Source organism: Rana temporaria, chromosome 12 (genome assembly GCF_905171775.1).
Source record: "Rana temporaria chromosome 12, aRanTem1.1, whole genome shotgun sequence".
NCBI classification, from domain to species: Eukaryota; Metazoa; Chordata; class Amphibia; order Anura; family Ranidae; genus Rana; species Rana temporaria.
The window spans coordinates 135,525,574-135,550,430 of NC_053500.1; the positions used below are offsets into that span (position 1 = coordinate 135,525,574).

Consider the following 24,857-nt stretch of genomic DNA (forward strand, 5'->3'; position numbering starts at 1 on the left):
GCGATGCTGGGTAGAGGCCAGAAGAGCATGATGTCGAGAACGTAAGCTGTGGTCACATCTGATATACGGGAAATAGAGTGATAGGTACGATACATTATACCATTAGATTATACCATGCACAGCGTTCAGCCATATTTTCATGTCAGTGACCTTCTGCCTCAAACTATGCAGATACAGAAGCCCCTCAGAGTCAAGTGTGACTCCATGTTGATCTTCCCCACCATTCATGTATTCTGTCGGGTGAGTAAAATAATAGTAGCAAATGTGCAAGATACTGACATCACATAACACCAAGACCATTTTTTTTTTTTGAAATACACAATTGGAGGTGACCTATTCATGCAGCTGGAACAATTCCCATGAGCGTGTCTATCCTGAAGAATGGCAGGAACTTCTGTCATTCCTCAGAAGGAAAACAAAAACCATGGTGACCTTTAGGAAGGAAGAGCGCTCTCTGTATGAATGGTCGGCTGAGAGAGCCGACATCCACGTGACTAAACACCAGCGTCAGTGACTTCCTAACCGCATCCCAGCACATAGATTGTTACCGGAGAAATTCAAGGCCTAGGCTAGATCTGCCAGGTCCTCCTACACCAGGGGTATGGCAATTATGTGGTCCTCAAAGGGCCACATGAGAAACTGGGACTGTTGTGGAGGGCCGACCATAATTATGCTCAATATTACATTTTTGACATGAGAAGGTCCGTCAGTACAAACACCTTGCATTAGGAATAATAATAGATACAAAATAGATCTTTTTCAGACGGGTTGTCGGGGTATGGTAAAAACAGGTGGCTGAGACATAGTTTTAAACCACCCCCCAGGCCAGCTACCCGAACTGTAAAATAACAGCTGTATGGGGCGGTTCACATGCTACGGCCATGATGCTTTGCTTTGTGGCTGCAGCATTTTGAACTTGGGGTGCAGAGACTGACAAGAGGCACCACTTGTCAAACTCACCCATTAAGTTTGACGGGGGCCACGTCACAAACGCATGTTGCAGAGTTATTTCAGGCAATAAGCAGGGGCTATAGCCCTCCTCACTGCCTGTCAAATGCCCTCTAAAGGGCCTAAAATTGGAACGCTGGGGATCTCTGCAGATCCTGAACTAGAATGAAGAACAGCTGCATGTTTCCTGGGGTTTGCGGCATGCAAGGGCTAATGCAGGAAGAACTTGGCTGGGTAGCAGAGTGGCGGGAGAGTGTCAAGACGTCTCGTAGGCAGTGCTGTCCTGCCAGAACAAAGCCTTTCCAGTGTACCGTTCAGCTCATCAGGCATTTTCTGAGCCTGTTAGGTTCCTCAGTAAGAAAGCTGAAAGGCTTGGAGAAGTATGCTCACATCACTGGCCAGATAGGGACAACCAAGGGGCCAGATGTGGCCCTGGGGCTAAAACTTGCTCAGGCCTGTCCTACACCATGATCAGAATGTGGCAACCCTAATCATACAGCTCACCAACAACAGTAAGTGATAAACCAAACCATACAGCTCCCCAACCATAACAAGCCACAACTCTAACCATGCAAAATCTCAAAAAAAGGTCAAATGACAAACCTAACCATACAGCTCCCCAACGACAGCAGATGACAACCCTAACTATACAGCTCCCCAACGACAGCAGGTGACAACCCTAACCATACAGCTCCCCAACGACAGCAGGTGACAACCCTAACCATACAGCTCCCCAACGACAGCAGGTGACAACCCTAACTATACAGCTCCCCAACGACAGCAGGTGACAACCCTAACTATATAGCTCCCCAACGACAGGCCACCAATCCCAGGTCAGTACAGAGAACAGATCACCAGTAGACATGTACAATTCGGAAATGGAAATGAGAAAATTGGGAAAAATTTGAAATTAGAAAATCCAAAAATAAGAAAATCCAAAAATTCCTAATATGAATTTATCCAAAGTTACGAATTATCCAAAATAACGAATGCCACATCTAAACAAATGAAATGTAATGAATTAATAATAATAATAATTTGTTCACCTACCTTTTCTATAGAAGAGTTTTTCTTGGCTCCGGCCACATGGCTCCCTTGGTTGGATGGTGGCCCTTTCTTGCTTCGGACATCCAGCCAGCATTGATTGGGTAAAGGGGGTTCAGGCTTGATCTCCTGTAGATCATTTAGAGACTTGGAAAGCTTGACACTGGGTCGGAATTCATGGGGAAACACACATCCAATACGTTTTAGAGGGTCTCTTTTGTCCAGTAAGGGTTTTTGTTTAGCCGGATCCTCCCTTATTTCAGATATTTCAGAAAAAGAATGTGTGTCAGCAACCTGTGCGATGCTGAACCGCTGGACATTGGCATTCGTCCCAGTTTTGGCTGGTAGAGTATCGTATTTGTATTCCGTACTGGCAACAGCCATCATCTTCTCTGAACTGGCTTGGGACATCCTACTGTAATTCTGGGAAAAAGTGACAGAACTTTGATATTTGTAGGAAGGTTTGGACTTGGCACACCTGTTACTAGTGCTCAATGGTTAGTACATGGTGTGTACCATGAACAGGTCTCCAATCCCAGGTCAGTATAGATAACAGATCACCAATCCCAGGTCAGTATAGATAACAGACCACCAATCCCAGGTCAGTACAGATAACTGATCACTGATCCCAGGTCAGTATAGATAATAGACCACCAATCCCAGGTCAGTATAGATAACAGATCACCAATCCCAGGTCAGTATAAATAACAGGGTAATAATTACAGGTAAGTACAGATAACAGGTCACCACAGAGCACAAATTGCCAGTTCCTAGTAAAACAGAGAACACGTCACCAATCCCATGTAGATACAGAAACCAGGTCACCAATGACAGGCATGTACAGATAAACAGGTCACCAATCCCAGGTCAGTACAGAGCCCAAATCACCAATCACAGATAAGTACAACGAACAGAATATTAATCACAGGCCAGGAAAGAGAAGAGGTCACCAATCCCAGGTAAGCACAGAGAGCATGTCACCAATCCCAGGTAGGTAAAGGAGATCACGAGTATCATACAATTGTTCACCTACCTTTTCTGGAGGCAAATCTCCCTCAGCTCCAGCTACATGGCTCCTTTGAAAGGATGGCGGCTCCATCGTCACTACGTCCACCTGGGTGGGATTGGGTACAAGAGGCTTAGACTTGATCTCCCGCAGATCATTCAGAGACTGTGAATGCATGATACTGGGTTGAAATCCAGGGGCAAACATATAGCTAATGCGTTTTAGAGGGTCCAGAATCTTTTTGAAATTATGGAATGTTCTGAGTGGACCACGCCTATGTCCAATGTCTCCTTTGTCCAGTAAGGGTTTTTGTTTAGCTGGAACCTCTTTTACTACATATATATCAGAATGAGAATGTGTGTCGGCACTTGGTGCGATGCTAAAATGCTGGAGATTGGCATTAGCACCGACCGGCAAAATATTGTAGCTATATTCCGTACTGGGAACATCCTTCGTCTTCTCTGAACTGGCTTGGGACATCCCACTGTAATCCTGAGAAAAGGGTGACAGAACTTTGATATTTTGCTGGAACGTAGGGAGCTTTGGACTTGCAGTCCTAGCACACTTGTTATTAGTGCTCACCGATCAGGGCCTGTACAGAGAACAGGTCACCAATCACATGTATGTGTACAGAGAACAGGTCACCAAAAAGAAAAGGTCACCAATCACCGGTCAGTACAGAAAATAGGTCACCAATCACAGGTATGTGTACAGATAACAGATCACCAATTCCGGTTCAGTACAGAGCCCAAATCACCAATCACAGGTAAGTACACAGAACAGGATATTAATCACAAGTCACCAATCACGGGTAAGCACAGAGAACAGGTCAGGTATAGGAGATCACAAGTATCATACAATTGTTCACTTACCTTTTTTGGAGGTGAACTTCCCTTAGCTTCAGCCACATGGCTCACTTGGATGGATGGCGATTCCATCTTACGTCGGACGTCCGTCTGGCAAGGACTGGGTACAAGGGGCTCAAACGTGATCTCCCGTAGATCATTTAGAGACTGGGAAGGCTTGATACTGGGTTGAAATTCAGGGGGGGACATATAGCTAATACGTTTTAGAGGGTCCAGAATCTTTTTGGAATTGTGGAATGTTCTGAGTGGACCCAGTGTATGTCCCATGTCTCCTTTATCCAGTAAGGGTTTTCGTTCAGCTGGATCCTCCTTTACTACAGGCACATCAGAAAGAGAATGTGTTTCAGCACACAGTATAATGCTCAAACGTTGAGGACTGGCATTAGCGCCGGCTTTGGCTGGTTGAATATTGCCGCCATATTCCGTACTGGGAACATCCTTCGTCTTCTCTGAACTGGCTTGGGACACCCCACTGTAATTCTGGGAAAAGGGTGACAAACTTTGATATTTTGCTTGAATGTAGGGAGCTTTGGACTTGCAGTCCTAGCACACTTGTTATTAGTGCTCACTGATCAGGGCCTGTACAGAGAACAGGTCACCAAAGATAACAGGTCACCAATCACAGGTCAGTACAGATAACAGGTAACCAATTCCGATTTCGGTACAGAATCACCAAATCACAGCCCAAATCACCAATCACAGGCAAGTACACAGAAAAGGATATTAATTACAGGTAAGTACAAGTCACCAATCACAGGTAAGCACAGAGAACAGGTCAGGTATAGGCAATCACAAGTATCATACAATTGTTCACCTACCTTTTTTGGAGGTGAACCTTCCTTAGCTTCAGCCACATGGCTCACTTGGATGGATGGCGGTTCCATCTTATTTCGGACATCCGTCTGGCAGGGACTGGGTACAAGGGGCTCATACTTGATCTCCCGTAGATCATTTAGAGACTGGGAAGGCTTGATACTGGGTTGAAATTCAGGGGGGGACATATAGCTAAAACGTTTAAGAGGGTCCAGGATCTTTTTGGAATTATGGAATGTTCTGAGTGGACCCAGTGTATGTCCCATGTCTACTTTATCGAGTAAGGGTTTTTGTTCAGCTAGATCCCCCTTTACTACAGGCACATCAGAATGAGAATGTGTTTCGGCACACAGTATGATACTAAAACGTTGAGGATTGACAATGGCGTCGGCTTTGGCTGGCTGAATATTGCAGCTACTGGGAACATCCTTTGTCTTCTCTGAACTGGCTTGGGACACCCCACTGTAATTCTGGGAAAAGGGTGACAAACTTTGATATTTTGCTTGAATATAGGAAGGTTTGGACTTGCAGTCCTAGCACACTTGTTACTATTGCTCAGTGGTCCATACAGAGAACATGTCTCAAATCCCACATCAGTAGAGAGAGAAAAGGTCAGAAATCCCAATTGTGTAAAGTGAACAGGTCACCAATCCCATGTCAGTCCAGAGCACAAGTCACCAATCCCATGTCAGTCCAGAGCACAAGTCACCAATCCCATGTCAGTCTAGAGAACAAGTCACCAATCCCTTGTCAGTCCAGAGAACAAGTCACCAATCCCTTGTCAGTCCAGAGAACAAGTCACCAATCCCATGTCAGTCCAGAGAGCAAGTTACCAATCCCATGTCAGTCTAGAGCACAAGTCACCAATCCCATGTCAGTCTGGAGCACAAGTCACCAATCCCATGTCAGTCCAGAGAACAAGTCACCAATCCCATGTTAGTCCAAAGCACAAGTCACCAATCCCATGTCAGTCTAGAGCACAAGTCACCAATCCCATGTCAGTCCAGAGCACAAGTCACCAATCCCATGTCAGTCTAGAGCACAAGTCACCAATCCCATGTTAGTCCAGAGCACAAGTCACCAATCCCATGTCAGTCCAGAGAACAAGTCACCAATCCCATGTCAGTCCAGAGAACAAGTCACCAATCCCATGTCAGTCTAGAGCACAAGTCACCAATCCCATGTTAGTCCAGAGCACAAGTCACCAATCCCATGTCAGTCTAGAGCACAAGTCACCAATCCCATGTCAGTCCAGAGAACAAGTCACCAATCCCATGTCAGTCCAGAGAACAAGTCACCAATCCCATGTCAGTCCAGAGAACAAGTCACCAATCCCATGTCAGTCTAAAGCACAAGTTACCGATCCCGGGTAATTACAGAGAAAGGGGTCACCAACCCAAGTTAAGCACAAAAAAACAGGTCACCAATCCAAGGCAGAAACCGGAGGTCACAAGTAGCATACACCTACCTTTTCTAAAGACAAATCTCCCTTAGCTCCAGCCAAATGGCTTTCTTGGATGGATGGCGGCTCCATCTTACTTCGGATATCTGGCTGGTAGGGATTGGGTACATGTGACTTAGACTTGATCACCTGTAGATCAGAGAGGGTAAAGGACTGATACTGGGTTGAAATTCAGGAAGGACACATGTAGCCAATATATTTTAGAAGGTCCATAATCCTTTTGGAATTGTGTTCTGAGTGAACCCAGCAAATGTCCACCAAGGCTCTCATCTATGATGTTATAGACGCTTTTTAATATGGTATCTTAATAAACTTTGTCTGAATTGTTATTCCATAAGGAGGATTCAGCACCTTTAAAGTCCCAATAACCAGTTTTAATGGTTCTATCATATTTTCCAGGATGTGGTGCCGATTATCAACTGAAATAGCACACCTGTCACTAGCGCTAATTGGCCAACACACAGGTCAATACAGAGAACAGGTGATCAATCCAGGGTCAGTACAGATAACAGATCAACAAAGATAATGGGTCACCAATCCCAGGTACTTACAGAGAACAGGTCACCAATGCCAGGTATGTACAGGAGGTCACAAAGATCATGCAGGTTTTTCACCTACCTTTTTTGTAGATTCTTCCTTAGCTCCAGCCTTATGGCTCTCTTGAGTGAACAGCTGCCCCAGTTTGCCTTGGGCGTCTTGCTCCTGAGAATTGGGTACAGAGGATTCAGTCTTGATCACCTGTAGATCATTTAGAGATTGTGATGGCCTGATACTAGGTTGAAATTCATGGGGAAACATACATTTTAGAGGGCCCAGAATCTTTTTGGGATTATGGAAAGTCCTAACGCTCGGTTTTCTTGGAGGTAAAAAGTCCGCCGAGGGGAAAACCGAGAAACCGGCAGGAAAACTGCCATGAAGCTTTGGCCGGGAATGTGTATGCTCCATCGGTTCTGCCTTGCAGTGTTTCCCATAGGCAAGTAGTAGCGAAAAAAAAAAAAAAAACGCCAGGAATCCCAACAGGAAAATATAGAGCAGGTTCTCTATTTTCCCGCCAGGATTTCCGTCTGTTTTCCTGATGGAAGCATACACACGTCCGGTTTTCCCGGCCAAAAGCTCTCCTGGCATTTTTACTGCCGGGAAAACCGGACGTGTGTACAAGGCTTGAGTGAACCAAGCGCATGTCCAGTGTTCCTTTCATCCATTAAGGGTTTTCATTCAGCCAGATCCTCCCTTATTACAGATATAATCATAAGGAGAATGTGTGCCAGGACCCAATGTAATGCTGAAACGCTGGAGAATAGCATTATAACCAGCTCTGGCTGGCAGAAGTTTGTAGTTATACTCTGAATTGGGAGTGTCCATCATCTCCTATGGACCAGCCCAAATAATTCCAGTGTAAATCTGGGAAAAGGGCGACAGGACTGATATATTTTGCTGAAATATAGAAAGAATTTGACTAGTAGTCCTGGCACACCTGACACTACAGTTCATGAGCTATGATTAAGCACCAAACCTAGGTGTGAAACGCGTTAGCTGCTTGTATTTCCCCCTTTTGTACAGTATGGACTGACTGTTATGTGCTGGATTTTATTACAATAAAGGTGTTGCATCGGAGTGCGGCCATCCAGGTCTATTGCGTCTGTTTCCTGATCCTATGCAGAGCCTGCACCTGCGTGCCTCATTAGGGTGTGTATGTCATGGAGAGCGGCAATCTCTCCTCACTACAGCTCATTGGTCAGTACATAAGTCGGTTCAGAGAACAGCTCACCAATCTCAGGTCAGTACAGAGAAGAGATCACCAATCCCAGGTAAGCTCAGAAAATAGGTCACCAATCACAGAAGAGTATAGATAAAAGGTCACCAATCACAGGGAAGAAAAGATAACAGGTAACCAATCCCAGGTAAGAAGAGAAAACAGAAATCTTCTGCAGAAACCATATTCTTGTATATTCAAAGCATCCCAGTGTAATTGTGGTAAAGGGGTGACAGGACGGACATGTTTCGCTGGAATATAGAGAGAATTTGACTAGTAGTCCTGGCACACCTGACACTAGTGCTCATTGGTCAGTACAGATAACAGGCCATCAATTCCAGGTCAGTACAAAAGAAGAGATCACCAATCCCAGGTTAGCACAAAGAATAGGTCACCAATCACAGATGAGTATAGATAGCAGGTAACCAATCACAGTTGAGTATAGATAGCAGGTCACCGAACACAGATGAGTATAGATAGCAGGTAACCAATCACAGTTGAGTATAGATAGCAGGTCACCGAACACAGTTGAGTATAGAGGCAGGTCACCGATCACAGGTGAGTATAGATAGCAGGTCACCAATCACAGATGAGTATATATAGCAGGTAACCAATCACAGTTGAGTATAGATAGCAGGTAACCAATCACAGTTGAGTATAGATAGCAGGTCACCAATCACAGGTGAGTATAGATAGCAGGTAACCAATCACAGGTCAGTAAAGAGAACAGGTCACCAATCTTAGGTAAGTACAAAAGAACAGGATGTTAATAATAAGTAAGCACAGGAGGTCACAAGTATCATACAAATTGTTCTCTTACCTTTCCGGGAGACCGGTCTCTCTTAGCCCCGGCCATATGGCTCTCTTGAATAGACAGCTGCTCCATTTTGCCTCGGACATCCGACTGCCAGGGATTGGGTGCAGGGGGTTCACATGTGATCACCTGTAGATCATTTAGAGATTTGGATGGCCTGCTAATGGTTTCAAATTCAGGGGAACACATATAGCTAATCTTTTTTTTTTTTTTTTTTTTTAGAGGGTCCAGAATATTTTTGGAATTGTGGAACATTCCAGCGTATGTCCCATGTCCCTTTTAACGTTTTTCCCTTCAGCCAGATCCTCCCTTATTACAGATATGTCACAAAGACAATGTGTGTCGGCACCCTATGCAATACTGAAACGCTGGAGATTGGCATTAACACCGACTCTGGCTGGCAGAAATTTGTAGTTATATTTTCTGCACTGATATTGTCCATCGTCTCCTCTGAACCACCCGGGAGCATCCCAGTGGGACAAGGGTGAAAGTACTTTGACATAGTTTGCTTGAATATAGAATGAATTTGACTTTTAGTCCTGGCACACTGGACATTAGTGTTCAATGGTCAGTACAAAGGTTGGTACAGAGAACAGATCACCAACACAGGTCAGCAGAGGCGGCTGTTTAATTAGGCCAGGGGTCTCCAAACTGCGGCCTGAGGGCCAGATGTGGCCCTTTGCTAGCCTTCATCCGGCCCTTGGGGCAGTAATGCTCCCAACGATATGAGGTACTATTCCTCATAATGACACCAACAATTGGGCACTATTTCTTCCACTAATAGCAATGATGGAGCACCATTCCTCCTCCTACTGCCCACTAACACTGGGGCCATGTTTATTCTCACTGATGCTCGGCCCTTGGGGCATTTTCTACCCCCACTGGTCAGAATCTGGCCCCCCTGAAGTCTGAAAGACAAAAAACTGGCCCTTTGCTTGAAAAGTATGGAGACCCCTGAATTAGGCGGTTGTCTAAGGCCTCGCACTCACAGGGGCCTTGCGGCTGCCTAACTTACCCAATGCATTACCCCAGTTTTGAGGGACATGGGACCTTAACGCTGCTGTGCTCAGGCAGCGTTAAGAGCCCTGACTCAGGAGCGGGGCCGCCAGCATCCCTAACAACCAGTGAATATCGATGACACCATTCCTTGTGACGTCAATGACCCAGCATGCCCTTAGTCAATGACGTCACAACCGGGCGGGTTCAAAAGGTGACATCACCGGGTGGCCCCCTCCCCTTAGTTATTAAAGAGCAGGATCTGACAATGATGCTGCCAAACACTATACAATGTTATGTATTGTGATGGAGACCTTTCAGGTGTTTGTTAACGCTTTATGAAACTGTGGCGATGCTTCTGTTTTATTGTAATATTCTTTTTCTTTCAATAAAAACTATTGGAAATAAAAAGCAAAAAAAAAAAGAAGAAGAGCAGGATCTGGAAGCCTCCTTGTTAAAGGGGACTTCCAGATTCCGATAAGCCCCCTGCCTGCAGACCCCCCACAACCGCCGGCCAGGGTTGTGGGGAAGAGGCTCTTGTACTATTGAATTATTTTTCCCCCATTATGGGCGAGAGTGGGGCCCCATGTCAAGCTTTGCCTAAGGCCTCACAAAGCCTAGAGCCGCCTCTGCAGGTCAGTACAGATAACAAATCACAGGTATGTACAGATAATAGGTCACCATTCACACATCAGTACAGATATCAGATCATCAATCCCAGGAAAGCACAGAGAACAGGCAACAAATCACAGGTCAGTTCAGAAAACAGGTCAGTAATCCTAGGTAGGTCACCAAACACTAGTGCTCGTTGGTCAGCACACAGGTCAGTACATATAACAGGTCACCAATTATAGCTCAGTACAGATAACAGGTCGCTGGTTACATATCACCAATTCCAGGTCAGTAGAGAGAATAGGTCACCGATCCCTGGTAAGCATGGTGAACAGGTCACTAATCCCAGGTCAATACAGAGAACAGGTCACCAAGCACTTGTGAGTACAGAGAAGAGGATATTAATCATAGGTCAGTACAGAAGGCCACAAGGAGCTGTTCACCTACCTTTTCTGGTGATGAGTCTCCTTTAGCCCCGGCCATATTGCTCTGTTGGATGGATAGCTGCTCCATCTTGCCTCGGACGTCTGGCTGCCTGGGATTGGGTGCAGGGGGTTCAGACTTGATCACCTGTAGATCGTTAAGAGATTGGGATGGCCTTATATTGGGTTGAAATTCAGGAGGACACATATCACTAAATTCTAGATTTTCGAGGGTCCAGAATCCTTTTGGAATTGTGTAATGTGGTTCTTAGTAGACCCAGCATATGTCCAGTGACCCTTTTACCCAGTAAGGGTTTTCTTTCTGCCAGATCCTCCCTCACTACAAATATATCAAATAGAAAAATCCCAAAAATCGCTGACAGCACCCAGTGTGATGCTGGAGATTGGCATTGAAGCCTGGTTCACACCAATGCGTTTTGCATTGCGTTCCTACAGTTTTGCAGAAAAGCAAGATGCATTTTTGGTTCCATAGACTTCAATGGAAACACATCGAAAATGCAATGCAATGTGTTTTTGATACATTTTTTCTGCGTCTTTGCTGGTTTCTTCTGCATGACAAAAGACGCCTCCAAAAAATGTCAAAAACACGAGTGAAAAAAACAAAGAAACGCAGTGGGAAACAGCATTAACCGCAACTTGCATAGGTGTGAACCTAGCCCCGGCTCTGGCTGGTATAAACTTGTAGCCCTGGCACATCTGGCACTAGTACTCATTACATACAAAGGACAGATCTGCAAATCATTACATGTTCTGTTTCAGTCTAATTGCTAGTTAACCCTCTGCTTGGCCTATGATGGAGAATAAGTTACCAATCCCAGGCCAATACAGAGAATGTATCCCCCAATCCCGGGTCAGAACAGAGAACAGGCCACCAATCCCGGGTCAGTACAGAGAACAGGCCACCGATCCCAGATCAGTACAGAGAACAGGTCACCGATCCCAGGTCAGTACAGAGAACAGGTCACCGATCCCAGGTCAGTACAGAGAATGGATCACCAATCCCGGATCAGTACAGAGAATGGATCACCAATCCCAGGTCAGTACAGAGAACAGGCCACCGATCCCAGGTCAGTACAGAGAACAGGCCACCGATCCCAGGTCAGTACAGAGAACAGGCCACCGATCCCAGGTCAGTACAGAGAACAGGCCACCGATCCCAGGTCAGTACAGAGAACAGGCCACCGATCCCAGGTCAGTACAGAGAACAGGCCACCGATCCCAGGTCAGTACAGAGAACAGGCCACCGATCCCAGGTGAGTACAGAGAACAGGCCACCGATCCCAGGTCAGTACAGAGAACAGGCCACCGATCCCAGGTCATTACAGAGAACAGGCCACCGATCCCAGGTCAGTACAGAGAACAGGTCACCGATCCCAGGTCAGTACAGAGAACAGGCCACCGATCCCAGGTGAGTACAGAGAACAGGCCACCGATCCCAGGTCAGTACAGAGAACAGGCCACCGATCCCAGGTCATTACAGAGAACAGGCCACCGATCCCAGGTCAGTACAGAGAACAGGTCACCGATCCCAGGTCAGTACAGAGAACAGGTCACCGTTCCCAGGTCAGTAAAGAGAACGGATCACCAATCCCAGGTCAGTACAGAGAATGGATCACCAATCCCAGGTTAGTGCAGTGAACAGGCCACCAATCCCAGGTCAGTATAGAAAACAGTTCACTAAGTGCACATCAGTACAGAGTACAGGTCACTGATCTCAGGTAAGTATAAAGAACAGGTCACCAATCCCAGGAAAGTACAGAGAACAAGTCACCAATCCCAGGTAAGTACAGAGAACAAGTCACCAATCCCAGGTAAGTATAGAGCACAGTCACCAATCCCAGGTAAGTACAGAGAACAAGTCACCAATCCCAGGTAAGTACAGAGCACAGTCACCAATCCCAGGTAAGTACAGAGAACAAGCCACCGATCCCAGGTAAGTAGAGAGAACAGGTCACCAATCCCAGGTAAGTACAGAGAACAGGATATTAATCACAGATAAGAACTGGAAGTCACAAGTATACATTTGTTCACCTACCTTTTCGGGAGGCGACTCTCCCTGAGCTCCAGCCATATGACTCTCTTGGATGGACAGCTTCTCCATTTCACCTCGGACGTCTGGCTGCCGGGGATTGGGTACAGGGGGTTCAGACTTGATCACCTGTAGATCATTTAGAGATTGAGACGGCCTGATACTGGGTTGAAATTCAGGGGGACACATATAGCTAATACGTTTTAGGGGGTCGAGAATCTTTTTGGAATTCTGGAACGTTCTGAGTGGAACCAGCGTATGTCCAGCGTCTTTTTGATCCGGTAAGAATTTTCTTTCATCCAGATCCTCCCTTGTTATAGATATGTCGCAGAGAGAATGTGTGCCGGCACCCACTGCGATGCTGGAGCGTTGGACATGAGCGTCGGTTCTGGCTGGCACATATTTGTAGCTGTATTCCGTACTGGGAACGTCCATCGTTTCCTCTGAACCAGTCCGGGCCATCCCAGTGCAATTCTGGGAAAAGGGCGACAGAACTTTGACATATTTTGCTGGGATGTAGAAAGGCTTGGACTTGTAGTCCTGGCACACCTGCCACCAGTGCTCATTGGTCTTCTTTAGAAGGATGTACCTCTCATTGGGATTTATGGATACAACTGTGCCGTCTTTGGCTGTGTATTCAAAGCCGTGTTCCACCAGCACATAGTCCTTGTCCGCAGAGCTGGCCTTCATCATCCTGACCGTCTGCTGGCCTGCAAAGGTAAGTAGGAAAAGTTAGAAGAGGCCTAGCATGGCTCAATCAAAATATTATTCTCTTACAGATTCATATTGTAGCTGAAGGCGAGATCAGACCTGCACACATAGCTAACATAGTTCACATTCAAGGGAGGGACGATCTGGGGAAGAGCCGAGAAACGCTCACTTCTTCCCCACCTGCCTGCTATACTGCCGCAACCTTGTAAAAGGAACCATGTACACCATATCACCAAAAGTATTGGGACACCTGCCTTTACACACACATTGGGGTAGATTCACGTAGCTGCGCTTTAAGTTACGGCGGCGCAGCGTATTGTATTTTTCGCTACGCCGATGCAACTTACAGGAGCAAGTGCAGTATTCACAAAGCACTTGCTCTGTAAGTTGCGGCGGCGTAGCGTAAATGGGGCCGGCGTAAGCGCGCGGAATTCAAATGTGGAAGGGGGGGGCGTGTTTTATGTAAATCGATGATGACCTGACGTGATTGACGTTTTGTACGAACGGCGCATGCGCCGTCCGTGTACATATCCCAGTGTGCATTGCTCCCGAGTACGCCGCAACGACGTATTGGTTTCGACGTGAACGTAAATTACGTCCAGCCCTATTCGCGAACGACTTACGCAAACGACGTAAAAAATTCAAATTTCGAAGCGGGAACGACGTCCATACTTAACATTGGCTGCGCCACCTAATAGCAGGAGCAACGTTACGACGAAAACGACTTGCGCAAACGACGTAAAAAGCTACCGCCGGGCGCACGTACGTTTGTGAATCGGCGTAACTAGGTAATTTGCATACTCTACGCTGAAAACGACGGGAGCGCCACCTAGCGGCCAGCGTGAGAATGCACCCTAAGATACGACGGCGTAAGAGACTTATGCCAGTCGTATCTTAGGCTAATGTCGGCGTATCTTGCTTTCTGAATACAGAAAGAAGATACGCCGGCGCAGATTTGAATTTACGCGGCGTATCTATGGATACGCCGGCGTAAATTCTCTCGGAATCCAGGCCATTAACTTTAATGGCATCCCAGTCCGTAGGGTTCAATATCGAGTTGCCCACCCTTTGCAGCTATAACAGCTTCAACTCTTCTGGGATGGCCGTCCACAAGGTTTAGGAGTGTGTCTAACGCAGGGGTCCTCAAACTACAGCCCTCCAGTTGTTCAGGAACTACAATTCCCATCATGCCTGTGAATGTCAGAGTTTTATAATGCCTCATGGGACTTGTAGTTCCGCAACAGCTGGAGGGCTGTAGTTTGAAGATCCCTGGTCTATGGGAATGTTTGCTGATTCTTCCAGAAGCCCATTTGTGAGGTCAGGCACTTCTGTTGGACGAGAAGGCCTGGCTTGCAGTCTCCACTCTAATTCATCCCAAAGGGGTTCTATCGGGTTGAGGCCAGTCAATTTCCTCCATCCCAAACTCGCTCATCCATGTCTTTATGGACCTTGCTTTGTGCACTGGTGCGCAGTCATGTTGGAACAGGAAGGGGCCGTCCCCAAACTGTTCCCACAAAGTTGGGAGCATGAAATTATCCAAAATGTCTTGGTATGCCGACGCATTAAGAGTTCCCTTCACTGGAACTAAGGGGCCAAGCCCAACCCCTGAAAAACAACCCCACACCATAATCCCCCCTCCACCAAATGATTAGGACCAGTGCACAAAGCAAGGTCCATATAGTCATGGATGAGGGAGTTTGGGGTGGAGGAACTTGACTGGCCTGCACAGTCCTGACCATAACCTGATAGAACACGTTTGGGATGCAGCGATCAGCATCCCCTTGAGAAAGTTCATCGAGGACGAAATGCATAGGGACAGACCTCAACCCGATTTTGGGATGAATGAGAGCAGAGACTGCAAGCCAGGCCTTCTCATTGTCATCAGTGCCTGACCTCACAAATGCACTTCTAGAAGAATGGTCAAACATTCCCATAGCAGGGGTTGACAAATTTGCTTGGAATCTAGGAGCCAGCTAAAAAAGTTAGGAGCCAGAAAACGCGCCCCGTCCCGACGAGCTTGCGCGCAGAAGCGAACACATACGTGAGCAGCGCCCGCATATGTAAACGGTGTTCAAACCACACATGTGAGGTATCACCGCGATTGGTAGAGCGAGAGCAATAATTCTAGCCCTATAACTCCTCTGTAACTCAAAACATACAACCTGAAGATTTTTTTAAACGTCGCCTATGGAGATTTTAAAGGGTAAAAGTTTGTCGCCATTCCACGAGCGGACGTAATTTTGAAGCGTGACATGTTGGGTATCAATTTACTCGGCGCAACATTATCTTTCATAATATTAAAAAAAAAATGGGGATAACTTTACTGTTGTCTTATTTTTTAATTAAAAAAAGTGTAATTTTTTTCCCAAAACAGTGCGCTTGTAAGACCGCTGCGCAAATACGGCGTGACAGAAAGTATTGCAACGATCGCCATTTTATTCGCTAGGGTGTTAGGATAAAAAATATATATAATGTTTGGGGGTTCTAATTAGAGGGAAGAAGATGGCAGTGAAAAATAGTGAAAAATTACATTAGAATTGCCGTTTAACTTGTAATGCTTAACTTGTAATACCAACGGCCACCACCAGATGGCTCCAGCTTACACATCTGGTGGTAATAACTTGTAATACCAACGGCTCACCACCAGATGGCGCCAGCTCACAAAGCCCCTCTTTCCAAGCCAAGTCACCAGGACCCTATTTCTAGTCGCCATTTGTCGAGCCTTGCCATAGACACTCCTAAACCTTGTGGACGGCCTTCCCAGAAGAGTTGAAGCTGTTATAGCTGCAAAGGGCGGGGCCAACTCAATATTGAGCCCTACGGACTAAGACTGGGATGCCATTAAAGTTCATGTGTGTGTAAAGGCAGGCGTCCCAATACTTTTGGCGATATGGTGTAGCTGTATAAGGGATCACTTACAAGTTACCAGTGAGGGATCACGTGTCAGGCATCAGTGATGGGTCACAAACCAGGCACTAATGGTGGATCCCTTACCAGACACTACCATGGGATCACTTACCAGAAACCAGCGAAGAATAACTTCACCAACGCCAGTGTGGGAAGAGGGTCACATACCTGAAGGATCACTTACAGACCCCAGTGGGGGAAGGAGTCAATTACCCAACACCTGCGAGGTGATCACTTACCACACACCAGCCAAGGACCATTTACCAGACACCAGTGAGGGATCACTTACCTGACACCAGCAAGGAACTTCTCACAAGATACCGGGAGCTGCTGGCAGCTGTCTGGGGGCAGGTTCAGCATCACTGGGTGGCAGGGCGATGATGTCAGCAAGAACTATCTGGCCACACCCACGGTTCATGGTGGCATGCTATGAGCATCGCATTACTACCCTCCTTGGGGCATCCTAAGGTGTCCCAGGCCACTAAAGTGTTTACATTTGGCTTGAAGAAAAGGTGGCAACCCTACCAGACACCAGCGAGGAAATATGTACTCGACACCAGCAAGGGATCACTTACCTGACACAAGACAGGGATCACTTTACCTGACAACAGCGAGGGATCACCTACTTGATATCAGCAGGTATAATATTTTGGCTTTGTATTGGGGAAAAAACTTGGCCTAAATCTCTCTCCCATTTTACTAGGCTCGACATTCTAAAGTCCTCTGGTGGTGCAGTCAATAATGTGTACATTTTAGAGATCATATGGGCTAGTGGTTCCTTTCCTCCACAGTACTCCTCAAACTTTGTAAGTGCCCGTTTATACTTTTCTGCACCATCCAGAGTCTCCAGAAAGTGTCGTACCTGTCGCGCTTGCCATATCGGTATCTCGCCACTCCCTCCCCTTTGTGCTATTTCTCCTATTGTCATCCACCCCCTTTCCCCCAGAAAGTGGGAGGCTTGAAATCTACCCTTTTCTTTTAATTTCTTGAGTATATGGGATTCCATACCAGGCTGGAATTCTGGATTTCCTATTATTGGGTAGAGGGGGGAATTATTAGTTGAGAAGTTCGGATTATGACATATTTTATTTCCAGTCCATAAAGTTGGTCCTATCGTTGGGTGAGTTTTAACTGTAAGGGGTAACGCAGAATAGCACCATATTGCCCTATCTAACGGTACAGGGCACGTTTGTTGCTCTATAGTGATCCACAATTTATAATCCCCATGTCTACTCCAATCTGCTATCCTGCCCAACTGGACTGCGTGATAGTACTTTAACATATCCGGTGCTGATATCCCTCCCACCTTCTTGGGTAGGATCAATAATTTCCTACCAATCCTGGGCCTTTTACTCCCCCATATAAATTTTGTAAATAAGGCCCGAATTTGATTGAAGTACGACATGGGGATCTGAATTGGTAGAGCTTGAAAAAGATATAAAAACTTTGGCACTACACTCATTTTCAAAATATTAGATCTCCCAAACCAAGAGTGCATCCCTCTACTCCATCCATCTAACATTGTTCTGATTGTACCCAGTAATGGCTTAAAATTTAGTTCAAAAGTATCCTTTAAATCTGGTGGCATTTGAGTACCCAAATAATTCAATGCCCTCGTCGTCCACTTAAACTTAAAACTAAATTCCAAGCCATTCTTAATCGACCCTGGCAGAGCGACCCCCATTGCTTCAGATTTATTATAATTTATTTTAAAGTTTGACATCCTCCCGTATAGTTCTACTTCTTTCATTAAATTTGGAAGGGATATCTGTGGTTTTGTTAGGGAGAAGAGCATGTCATCTGCGTAGGCCGATACTTTATATTCCCTCCCTCCCATTTGAATACCCACTATATCTCTGTTCTGTCGAATCTTGTTTAATAATGGTTCTAATGTCAGTGCAAATAATAAAGGCGACAGGGGGCAGCCCTGCCTAGTACCATTTGTAATTGCTAGAGGCTCAGAGTATACCCCATTCACTTTTACCAAAGCTCTGGGTCCCGCATACACCCCCGCTATCCACTGAGCCATCCGCTCTCCTAATCCCATTTGTTTTACTGTTCCCAACATAAACTCCCAATTCACTCGATCGAATGCCTTCTCTGCATCTGAGTTCAAGAAAACACTCGATATCTTCTTTTCTTTTACTTGATTTATTAAGTTTAACACTTTAATAGTACTATCCCTTGCTTCTCTATTTGGGATGAACCCGACCTGATCCAAATGTACCAGTTTAGATAAATAGGGCTGTATACGTGATGCCAAGATCTTTGTCAGAATTTTAATATCTACATTTATTAATGATATTGGTCTATAACTGGTGCATGCCCCTGGATCCTTCCCTTCTTTTGGGATAATCGTAATATGTGCTAGTAACGTTTCCGGGGGTAACCTTCTTATTTGTCCTACTGTATTAAACAATTTAGTCATGTATGTCCCTAATAGTGTACTAAAGCTTTTGTAATATTGTATGGTGAACCCATCTGGGCCTGGAGCTTTACCCTGTTTTATTGTTTTCATTATTGATTGCACTTCCTCCAGAGTAATTGGTTTTCCCAAATCTCTTCGCTCTGGAGATGTTAATCTAGTCAGACCTGCTGAAGATATATATTTCTCAACAGCCCCAGAGGGGTTCTCCTTCCCTTGAAGGTTATATAACGCGGCGTAGTATTTCCTAAATTCTTGTGCTATTTCTTTTGAAAGGTGGAATTTTTTATCTTCTTTGGTTTTAATAAATGGGATATATGACCGTGACTGTAATTTTTTCAATTTTTTTGCTAGTAACTTCCCACATTTATCACCTGAGTCATATGTCATCTTCTCTGCATATTGTAGAACCGCTTCAGCCTTATATCTCAAGAGATCCGCTACTTGTCTTCTTAAATGTGTTAATTCAATTCCTATACCCGTTTCTGTCTTTTTTTTATGTTGTATCTCCAATCTCTGTATCTTTTCTAATAGTTCTTTTATTTGTTTTTTCTCTAGCTTTCTTAACTCGGGAGCCATGTTTAATTAAAACCCCTCGGATCACTGATTTATGGGCTTCCCAAACTATTTATATTATAAATTTAGCATTAAACTCTTCAAGATGCACGAAAATACAAGAATTAAATTATAAAATATTAACAAGATGGTACTATACGCCAGCGCGTTTAAATACATTTTTTCCTGAAATGTCAGATAGATGTTGGAGAGGCTGTGGGGAGAAAGGGACAATGCTACATACATTTTGGGGATGTCCAATAATACAACAATTCTGGGAAACAGTACGGAGAATTACACAAGTATTTACGGAATATCATATTCCAGTTGACCCATCGTTTTTTCTACTACATCATGCTGAAATATATCCGGTGAGATATAAGGGATCAATGATGTGTCATTTGATAAATGCGGCGAAAAGCTGCATTGCAACAAAATGGAAAGATCCCGAGGCACCTCCAATATCTATGTGGCTGAAAAAAGTAAGGAAAATAGGGATAATGGAGAAACTCCTCCCAAAAACAATAGATAAGAAAGAGCAAATTAAAATGATATGGGCACCTTGGGAATTATTTTTACAGTCGGAGGAAGGTAAAAAGTTAATAGGAGAATAAGATAAAGGGCAGTAGATGGATGAAAGAAGGAAAATAGGAGAGAGAACATTTTGCGCACGGATGGAGGATAGCGGAGGAGAGGAGGGGTGTTTTGTATTGTCTGGTTAAGAAAAAATTTTCTTCCCTTTTTTTTTTTTTTTTTTTTTTTTTTTTTTTTTTTTTTTTTTTTTTCCTCTTCTCCTAATTCTTCTCTCCGGCCTGAGGATAGACGGCTGGAGGAGGGGAATGGGGGAAGAAGGGGGTCTAGAGGTAGGGATGAGGGGGGAGGGAAAGGGGGGATAAAATGAGGAAGGAAGTGCTGCGGGACTAAGGAGGGAATTAGTACTTTAGATAAAGAATAAATGGATACTTAGTGGGAGATGGAATACTCGGGTAGTCTGAAAATTAGTTTAGAAGTAGAAAGTATTTGGTCTATCATAGAGGAATGGATTGAAACTAGTAGTGATACAGATACTATGAATAGTAAATAGAGTTGAAGAGAGAGAATAAATATAATTCTCATATATATGTTGATGTATAGGACTATGCTCAGTCCTCTTCTTATGTTTCCTGTATCACTTTCTTGCTTTTTGTTTTCTTGGAAAAGAAACGAAATAAAAAAAAAGGAAAATTTAAAAAAAAAAAGATATCAGCAGGTATAACTTCCAAGGAACGGCAGATGAGATATACATGTGTGAATTAGTGTGTGTTATGACAATAGGAATCTGAAGCCAGGCTGTAATTATCGCCGGCACCCCGCTGACTCACACATGGAGGAGACACCCAGAACTCAGAGCCAAACCAGCTGCACATGGGCAGATAAGCAATACCAGCCAACAACCACTTCACTCCGTACACAGACCAGACATACAACATGCTGCAAGGAAATGGCTATAGACTGGTATGTGGGAGCACCCCAGTACACAGGCCTTAAGGAAGAGGTGCAGGCTGGAGTGTGGGGCATCCTGAAAAACAGGCCTTATTAAAAAGGGGTGCAGATTGCACCCCAATACACAGACCTCAAGGAAGAGATGCAGGCTGGAGTGTGGGGCACCCTGAAAAACAGGCATCATTAAAAAGGGGTGCAGACTGCACCTAAATACACAGACCTCAAGGAAGAGATGCAGGCTGGAGTGTGGGGCACCCTGAAAAACAGACCTCGCTAAAAAGGGGTGCAGACTACATTGGGGCACCCCAATATACAGGCTTTAAGGAAGAGGTGCAGGCTGGCGTGTGGGGCACCCTACAAAACAGGCCTTGTTAAAAAAGTGGTGCAGACTGCACTGTGGTACCCCAATACACAGGCCTCAGGGAAGAGGTGCAGGCTGGAGTGTGGGGCACCCTGAAAAACAATCCTCGCTAAAAAGGGGTGCAGACTACATTGGGGCACCCCAATATACAGGCTTTAAGGAAGAGGTGCAGGCTGGAGTGTGGGGCACCCTGAAAAACAGACCTCATTAAAAAGGGGTGCAGACTGCACTGGGTGCACCCCAATACACAGGTCTCAGAAAGGAGTGTAGATATAGATATGGGGGGGACCCTGAAACACGGGCCTCAGAAAAAGTGGTGCAAACTGGAATAAAGCACCCCAATACAGACGGACTAAGGAGTGTGGGACACCCTAAAAAAGCCTCAGAAAAAAAGTGCAGACTGGTGTTGAGGCAAAATATAGGACAGGGGTGCAGACTGGACCATGGGCGCCACCCTGAAATATAGGTCATAGAAAAAGCAGTGCAGGTTGGGGTTGGGGGGGGCATACATAGGTCTCAAGAACATATGTGCAGACTGGAGTGGGGGGGGGGGACACCAATACACAGACCTCAGGACAGGGGTGCAGACTGGAGTAGGGGGACACCAATACACAGACCTTAGGACAGGGGTAAGGACTGGAGTGGGGCGACACCAATACACAGACCTCAGGACACGGGGTGGAGACTGGAGTGGGGGGGGACCAATACACAGACCTCAGGACAGGAGTGCAGACTGGAGTGGGGGGACACCAATACACAGACCTAAGGACAGGGGTGCGGACTGGAGTGGGGGGGCACACCAATACACAGACTTCAGGACAGGGGTGCAGGGCACCCTGAAACTCATGTTTAAAAAAAAATAAGGAGCACATGCTGGAGTGGGGGCATCCCAATACAGAGGCCTAAGGACAGGGATGCAAACTGGAGTGTGGGGCACCCTAAAGTGCCAGCCTCAGAAAAAAGGGTGAAGACTGGTGTTGAGGCACCTCAGTATACAAAGACCTCAGGACAGGGGTGCAGATTAGAGACTGGGGGCACCCTGAATATAGGCCTCAGAAAATAGGGTTCAGACTAGAGTGGAGTGCCCCAATACACAGGACTCAGGACAGGGGTGCAGACTGGACTGAGGGGGCACCCTGAAAAACAGGACTCAAGAAAAAAGGTACAGAGTGGATTTGGGTCACCCCAATACACAGGCCTCAGGACAGGGGTGCAGATTAGAAAATGGGGGCACCCTGACTATAGGCCTCAGAAAATAGGGTTCAGACTAGAGTGGGGTCACCCTAATACACAGGCCTCAGGACAGGGGTGTGGACTGGAGTCAGGTCACCCCGATACACAAGCCTCAGGATAAAGGTGCGGACTGGAGTCGGGGCACCCCGATACACAAGCCTCAGGATAAAGGTGCGGACTGGAGTCGGGGCACCCCGATACACAAGCCTCAGGATAAAGGTGCGGACTGGAGTCGGGGCACCCCGATACACAAGCCTCAGAATAAAGGTGCGGACTGGAGTCGGGGCACCCCGATACACAAGCCTCAGGATAAAAGGTGAGGACTGGGGGCGGGGCACCCCGATACACAAGCCTCAGGATAAAAAGGTGAGGACTGGGGGCGGGGCACCCCGATACACAAGCCTCAGGATAAAGGTGTGGACTGGAGTCGGGGCACCCCGATACACAAGCCTCAGGATAAAGGTGCGGACTGGAGTCGGGGCACCCCGATACACAAGCCTCAGGATAAAGGTGCGGACTGGAGTCGGGGCACCCCGATACACAAGCCTCAGGATAAAAGGTGAGGACTGGGGGCGGGGCACCCCGATACACAAGCCTCAGGATAAAGGTGTGGACTGGAGTCGGGGCACCCCGATACACAAGCCTCAGGATAAAGGTGCGGACTGGAGTCGGGGCACCCCGATACACAAGCCTCAGGATAAAGGTGCGGACTGGAGTCGGGGCACCCCGATACACAAGCCTCAGGATAAAAGGTGCGGACTGGAGTCGGGGCACCCCGATACACAAGCCTCAGAATAAAGGTGCGGACTGGAGTCGGGGCACCCGATACACAAGCCTCAGAATAAAGGTGTGGACTGGAGTCGGGGCACCCCGATACACAAGCCTCAGGATAAAGGTGCGGACTGGGGGCGGGGCACCCCGATACACAAGCCTCAGAATAAAGGTGCGGACTGGAGTCGGGGCACCCGATACACAAGCCTCAGAATAAAGGTGTGGACTGGAGTCGGGGCACCCCGATACACAAGCCTCAGGATAAAGGTGCGGACTGGGGTTGGGGCACCTCCATACTCAGGCTCCAGGACAGGGGTGCAGACTGGAGTGTGGTGGCACCCCAATACATAGCATAGGGCTGAAGTCTAAGGTGCAGAAAACTCTTATACGTGGAAGAGGGGCTCACCACATTGCTTCCTGTAAGCACAGACAGGAAATTCAGAACGCAGCGCACATCCTGTGCTAGGCGAGTGCTGAGTAGGGGTAACCCCGCTGTGTACAGTGCAGACCCCGCCAAAGACGTTGCAGTCAATTACAGAAACATGAAAAATAATCTGATTGGGTATCACTGCCAATTCATTTTCCTAAAATCGGCTCCAACCAAATATTCAAACTAAAGAGGAACAATCAGCCTCAACTTCCCAGAATTCCAGTCTAGGAACGCCAACCTGAGCCAGAGAGCTGACAATCTATAGCGGCGTGTTAGAGATGACAGAAGAGGAATTGGCGGGGCCTCTGGAGTCCGGGTCCCCAATACTCTCCCCATCCCCCCCCCACACACCTCTCATCCTGTCCGGCCAATTCTTCCTGTTTTATGTATCTGTGGAGACACAACAAGTGCGGAGGGCAGGAAGGAGAAGGGGGGGTTCCTGTGTGTCACCGGGACCCCACACAGCTGCTCCATATAGATAACCGAAACTAGGTGACAAATCACCGCCGGCCTTTCACATCCTGAAACCATGGACACCAAACCAGCCGAGTCACAGACAACGGCTTCATCAGATAATAGGGAATAGGAAGGAGACCGGCTCAATGTCACCACCCAATGTCACCCGTTCTCTGCCAGTAGCTTCATTCTCCCATAGGAACCGAGAGGGATCTCCAAGTCAGTACCAACAGAGGGATCCCATCCCCGATACCGACAGAGGGATCCCATACCAACAGAGGGATCTCATCCCCGCTACCAACAGAGGGATCCCATCCCCGATACCAACAGAGGGATCCCCTACCAACAGAGGGATCTCGTACCCGATACCAACAGAGGGATACCATCCCCGATACCAACAGAGGGATCCCATCCCCGATACCAACAGAGGGATCCCATACCCGATACCAACAGAGGGATACCATCCCCGATACCAACAGAGGGATCCCATCCCCGATACCAACAGAGGGATCCCATACCCGATACCAACAGAGGGATCTTATACCCGATACCAACAGAGGGATCCCATCCCCGATACCAACAGAGGGATCCCCTACCCGATACCAACAGAGGGATCCCCTACCCGATACCAACAGAGGGATCTTATACCCGATACCAACAGAGGGATCCCCTACCCAATACCAACAGAGGGATCCCCTACCCGATACCAACAGAGGGATCCCCTACCCAATACCAACAGA

At 46.6% G+C, this 24,857-nt stretch overlaps 1 protein-coding gene across 8 annotated transcripts in view; it reads right to left on the minus strand.

Moving 5' to 3' along the window:
* The window catches only part of LOC120918942 (rho GTPase-activating protein 27-like), a gene marked incomplete at its 3' end in the record, with an annotated part of 75,539 nt that overhangs the window by 44,682 nt on the left and 6,000 nt on the right, over positions 1-24,857 (minus strand). For 2 of the 8 annotated variants that reach the window (XM_040330845.1, XM_040330848.1), the window contains 9 exon segments: positions 1,999-2,415; positions 3,026-3,490; positions 3,871-4,344; positions 4,683-5,147; positions 6,146-6,268; positions 6,758-6,877; positions 8,713-8,835; positions 10,762-10,884; positions 12,793-13,496. In XM_040330845.1, the coding sequence (XP_040186779.1) occupies positions 1,999-2,415; positions 3,026-3,490; positions 3,871-4,344; positions 4,683-5,147; positions 6,146-6,268; positions 6,758-6,877; positions 8,713-8,835; positions 10,762-10,884; positions 12,793-13,479 (2,997 nt within the window). 8 annotated transcript variants of the gene reach the window in all.